The following is a 6000-nucleotide window of genomic DNA, read 5'->3' as shown; positions in this document are numbered from 1 at the left end:
TGTTCATGCCAACTGGATATCAGAGTTGTGTGTGTTTTATTGCACTTGATGACAGAGGAAACTAAATGAGAAAAGAAACATCTGGCTCTCAGGGTCAATGTATCAAACTAAACTCATCAGAGACCTTTGAGCCTGAAAAAAAGAGAAGGAGAAAGAAAGAGAGGGAGAAAGAAAGAGAGGGAAAGAAAGGAAAGGATGTCCGAACACTTCCTGAAGCCACTTCTCAAACACCTTCACAAAATCTAATTATATAATATACATCAGTCATGTAACAGAAAAATAGAAAATTGAAAGAGAATTGAACAGACCTGTGAGAAAGAGATATCTGAAAGGAGTGCAGCGATAATGCATGAATGTACATTTTTGTGTATGGGTGTGTGTATGAGTGAAGGTTTTGCATGTGTTAAAAAAGGGTGAGTTAGTTCTTTGTGTGTTTCTTTCACTCTGACTTGAGCTCTCTCTCTCTCTCTCTCTCTCTCTCTCTCTCTCTTTCAGTGCTTTGTGTATAATCCATGTGTGGGAGGATGTCTCATCTCTATGTGGTGTGTGTCTCCTTCTTGTGTGTGTGTGTGTGTGTGTGTGTGTGTGTGTGTGTGTGTGTGTGTGTGTACAGATGCACCATCAGCGGCCATCACTAAATGAATCAGCGTGAGCTAATTTGATCGGCGGCAGTGGGGGGCAGTGGCGGACAGCTACAGGGGTCAGCCACATTCCATCTCCACCGAGACCCCAGCAGCCTAACCGAACCGAGCCACTCCGCCGCCTCTGCATCACTGTTGTGACCCCATCCACCCATCCCTCCCTCCCTCCCTCTATCCATCTATCTATCCTCTCGCCCACGTCTGTCCGGGCCCTCACCACTCCATTCTAAGATCTAATCAACACAGGCAGCCCAGGCACATTCTGTCTGCTCAGAGTTCTGATGTTAACATTTTAGAGGGGATTGTGCGTATAATATGACTTTAGAACTCAGTGAGAAAAAAAAAACACAATGTAGAAAGTAAACTTCAATCAATGAAAATATTTTGAAGAGAATCCACCATAAGACATCAGACAATAACTACTATTTTTGTTCAATGAACTACTCCTTCGTCAAACATTTTTTTTTAAAGGAAAGTAACAGACAGCACACTTAATGTTTGAACGGGGATAAAAGTACTGCCGGTAATTATAGTCGTATCACATGGCCACAACCCTGTCATTTTCATTGCTTCCTGTCCTAGAGCGTTGTCCTTTTCCACAGATGGAGATAGACCTTTTCCTGGCTCATGATACAAGCTATAATCGCTTTTGTATTGAGACAAAACGATAGGAGACACATACAAAACCCTGCTGTCCTCTACACCGCCCCCTTCAAATCTTAATAAATGAATGTGCCTATTCCCAAAGGCTGCCATGAAAACCATCTTCCTCCCTCTCTGGCTGGCATCTAACTAACATCTAAATAACAGACTGCATACAGTGACTGCAAACACAGTACTATATATGAGCCCCACTAAAACAGAGCAGAACAGAACACATTACTAAATCTTCTCTTACAAAGAAAGAATCAAGGCTATGTCTGTGTCTTCAATAAAAGCTTCTTTTCAAGTCAAAGAGTAGAAAAACTCCCTTAAAAGGGAAAAAAAGGCAGAACAACGTGATAGCTCGGTTGCCGAGACAGAATCTGCAAGCTCCTCGTCTCTTGTCTCCCTCCCCTGTTCCACCACCCCACACCACCATAATTAGAAGCTTGTCTACAGGTTGCTAGGCTACGTAGCACAGACCAAATAAAGCAAGAAAGCCTGCAGTTGTCATGTTTTAAAGACCAGGATAATTCCACTGTGCTTTGAGCTCTGTCCTGGGTAACGTTGCCCTCTGCTGTGACTGCAGGGGAACTGCACCAGATTTGCTGTGACTACAGAGCATGCTGAACCATCTGTTCAGCTGTTTAGTCTGGGGATGGAAGGTGTGAGACTCAATACCAGACGATGATCCCTAAATCTGTCAGCTACAAGGCCAGAAAACCCTGCAAATGCCTAATGTAAGTCTAAACAAAAAGCAGAACTGTTAGAGGTTCTAGTAGCCATGATAAAAAAAAATGTAACCTAAAAAGGCTCTTTGTTACAAATAATTTATAGACCTATTACACATGTGGTAAACATTACTTTGTAATTAGAAAAATATACTGCTCTCCTGGCATCAAATGCATAACAAAAAAAAATCAATGGCAATCAATCTAAGGCTTACCTTACAAATATATTACATTAATAAACACTTCACGGAGAGAGATCAGACAGCTACCATGTTTAAACATACTGACCTTTTCTCTGTCCTCTTTGTCCCTGTGCCCATTGTGCTGGTTCCAGCCGAAGAGCTTTTTGACAGGCTCGTTGTACAAGCTGACAGCCCGGGGCGGAAGTCCATCTGGGTTTGGGTCGCCGAATCTGTTCACAGGGATTTGACTCACGGTCGCGGGCAGGGTCAGGCTTTTGGACGCCGGAGGACGAGCGGTGGTGGCGGCAGACTCGGCTCCGTCGCCAGGACGAGAGCGCTGCCAGCGCGTCCGGATCGACACTCTGGGCCATCGCTGGCTGGCCCTTCGGCTGGGCACGGCTGGGGTGATAAAGCCAGTGGCACTGCAGGCTTTCACTTTGTCCTGTGGGTATGGAGGAGGCGGGGGCCTGGGCGAGGTCTTGTCGTGGCCGACAGGAGGCACCCGGACTGGGTCCGGCAAGGCGGCGGAAGGCCCTGGGAGCGGGTCAGTGAGGAGACACCGCCGGGCTCGACCCGGGAATGCCTTGTTGTTCTGGTTCAGCTTGTGTCTCGGGGTGAGGGGTCGGAGGTCGCCCCAGATGTGTTCCGGAACGTGTTCCGGGATGTGGCCCATGGAGCGGCTCCAGCGCTCTGACAGGAGGGCGTTGTGGCCGCCTCTGGTCTCTTCCGGAGATACGTTGCCTATCCCGCTATCGCCGCTCCCGCTGTGGCGCGTGCTAATAGGCTGGTCGTCTTCGCTGTCCCGCTCTGCGCGGGCGCGCAGGCGCTCCACGAAATCGCCCATGTCGTGGTATAGCACCGACACAAACTGCAGGACGGCGGTCGGGTCCTGGGGGAACTCAAGGCAGCCGGACGCGTCTGAGTCCGGGTCGGCGGTGCACTGGAACCCAAAGTGGGCCCGGATGCTGTCGTGAGCCTCGTGCCGGTACAGCTCCGGGTCGACGAAGAACACATGGCAGAGCGTCTGCGGCGCCACCGTCGGCCCGTCTGCGCTGTCGATGGTGACGAGCCCGAAGAACCGCGGGTCCTCCGGACACACGGTGCCGAGCACCAGCCTGTCGGCCGGGTAGGACACCAGAGTGGCGCCGGCGTCGTCGCACAGCTGCACGCCGTCGCACAAGATGTGCATCATCACCACGGAGTGCGTGCTCTGCTCGACGCTGATGTGCGTGATGCAGCGGTGCACGCAGCGGAGTCGCCCCTCTTCCTCGTCCACGACCTCGCCCCTCGGCGCGGACGAGGCGGCCATGTCCAGTGGGGAGGAGTTGATGTATCCCACCACCATCGCCACGTTCAGGGTGTTGCTGTCCAGCGAGAGATTGTCCAGGCTCTGAATCGACTCGGCTAACACAGAGTCGCTGCTGGTGAGTTTGGCCGTCTCGTAATCGGACAGCAAGTCTGGGTTGCTTTTCACCAATCCCCAGCGGGCGAAATAAGACAAGTCGGGCTCCGACACTGGCCTCTCTTTGGTCAAGTTGTTCTTTGGTGCTATGAAAGGGTGCCAAGGCTGGTGACTGGGCACCCTGGCGATCTCACTGGCGTTGTTCGGCTTTAGCCACAACCCCCGCCGGTCAGTGCTCTGGACAACCAGCTCCTCGTCACTGGAGCAGGAGTCTGCCAGTAAGGGAGCCGGCAGGGGCATCGCCCCCACTCCCTCCCAACATCCACCTCCTCCTTCTTCTCCGCCGTCCACAACGAGTCTGAGGTTTCCGGCGGACGAGCCGATCAGCTTGACCACGGCCTCATGCGGCGCGTCACTGACGTCCGTGCCGTTGACGCTCAGCACGCGGTCGCCCGGCCGAAGTCCAATCACCTCTGCGGGGCTTCCGCGCACGATACCGCTCAGCAGGCACGGCCGCTGGCCCACCAGCGTGAAGCCGTAGCCGGCGCGGCCCCTAGCCATCTCCACCCGCTTCACCCCTGTCTGCCCACTCGGGTCCAGCCATCCGCCACGGGTCACCCCGGCCTGGCCCGGGACCCTCATCTCCACCTTTCTGGGCTCACGGGGGTATCTGGGATTGAAGTCGGGGTGAACTGAGGTTAGGCGGAGTGTGTCTGTGTGTGTGTGTGTGTGTGTGTGTGAGGACTGGGTGGGTGGGTGTCTCGGAGAGGATAGGACAGAGACAGTGGTGTGTGTGTGTGTGTGTGTGTGTGTGTGTGTGTGTGTGTGTGTGTGTGTGTGTGTGAGCGCTGTGCTTTAGGGGCTTAGAGGGGATCAGCGGTGGTAAAGATGTTGGCCAGCCATGCTGTAGACACACAGACTGGACATAAGTGCACTCCTGTGATGGGAAGAGCAAATATTTCATTTTCAGGACTCCTCCAAATATATCAGTCAAAACTGATTCAACATGACAACTAAGTTTGAATTTCACACATTTATTTTCTCTTTGATTATTTATTAGCCCTAATGGTTCTTTGATCATTCACTAATGGGTCAAGGCATAGACCTGCTTTCTAAGCCTTATTGATATTTTAAATGCTTAGCATAAGTAATAACTTATTCAGAGGAGGAAATAATTGTTCCACAAAGAGTCCCTAATATACCCATGGAAAAAGGGGAGGAAACTACCTGAGCAATAAAATCACAGATTATTGCCCCTAGAGAGGAAAACCTGTTTTTCTTAAAACAGCACATTTAAAACATTCGAGTGCATAGAATACTGTTAGCAAATCGAAAAAGTATTTGGTCATACAATAATCAGACAGTTTGTCGTCCCTAACTCCCGAACTGCTGGTGTTTTGAAAAATAGGCGCAGTGACGTGTGTTCAAAAGACGGGTTTTTATGACGTCTGTCAACTGTTAATTTCCAAACGTTTAAATCTCGGGCAGAATAATTACCCTAATCTAGTCTACCATGTATTTCTTTGGTCAAACGTCTTCTGTAGGCCCTAGAGATTTTTTTTTTTTAACTGGATCATTTTGGAAATCTGGAAACTCATTTTGGAATGACTCTCTTGCTGTCAATATAGTTAATCTAGTAGGCTATGTTTTTCTAAGAGATATTTTCAGATAACACTCATAGTTTGCATAGACATACATTGCACAACTTATATCAAATGTGTTACAATTGTTAACGTAATACTCACTTTTTTTCGAACTTTCTCCTCTAGTTGCAATGAATTCCATATGCCGTCAGCTCCACCAGAGGCTCAACCGCTTCCATTTACTATTGTTGGTGGAATACAAAAGCGTCTTTCTTAGTAACTATGGCACCCCAACGTGTGCAAACCAATGGGGACTTTTCATTTGCTGAAACAACCATCCATCACCTTCAATATTCAAATGAACGCCACACAGCTATTGGTCACCACTTATGCCATGTGACGTCGCGGGCACTCAAGCTAAAATGCCACATGGAAATACTGGTCAACTCATCCGAGCTTGCTACAACTGTAGCACTGTGAAGAGTCAATGTTTTTAGCGCTGCAAAAATGTTGCCGATGCATGAATGTGCGTGTGTTCTCTAAACTAATCACGCACCTTCCGAATAAAACACCTCGCCGAATGCTGATTATAATATCCGGAAGGAAGAACAGCATGGTCTGGTCATAGTGCAGTAACGTTTTAAAGCTACCTTGGTAAACAAGTAAGGGCAGCCAGTCAAGTAGCAGCCATAAAGTTGCTTCATTTGAAGCAGCCAATGGAAATGACACTTAACGTGTTGTATGTGATTGTGCCAAGCAGACATGTAACCTAGATATGTATATTGTCTCACGTGGCACAGTTGAATAGCCAACAGGTTT

At 49.2% G+C, this 6000-nt stretch overlaps 1 protein-coding gene across 1 annotated transcript in view; it reads right to left on the bottom strand.

Annotated features, from left to right (window-relative positions):
• rgs12a (regulator of G protein signaling 12a) overlaps positions 1–5439 on the bottom strand; it is a 62018-nt gene extending 56579 nt beyond the window's left edge. Inside the window, 2 exon segments of the mRNA XM_048236789.1 lie at positions 2303–4535; positions 5344–5439. Coding sequence (XP_048092746.1) covers positions 2303–4240 — 1938 coding nt within the window. The 5' untranslated portion in view covers positions 4241–4535; positions 5344–5439.
• Between the last annotated feature and the right edge of the window lie 561 nt (positions 5440–6000).

Source organism: Alosa alosa, chromosome 24 (genome assembly GCF_017589495.1).
Source record: "Alosa alosa isolate M-15738 ecotype Scorff River chromosome 24, AALO_Geno_1.1, whole genome shotgun sequence".
In the NCBI taxonomy this organism is placed as follows: Eukaryota; Metazoa; Chordata; class Actinopteri; order Clupeiformes; family Clupeidae; genus Alosa; species Alosa alosa.
This window is presented reverse-complemented; position numbering and strand designations above follow the sequence as displayed.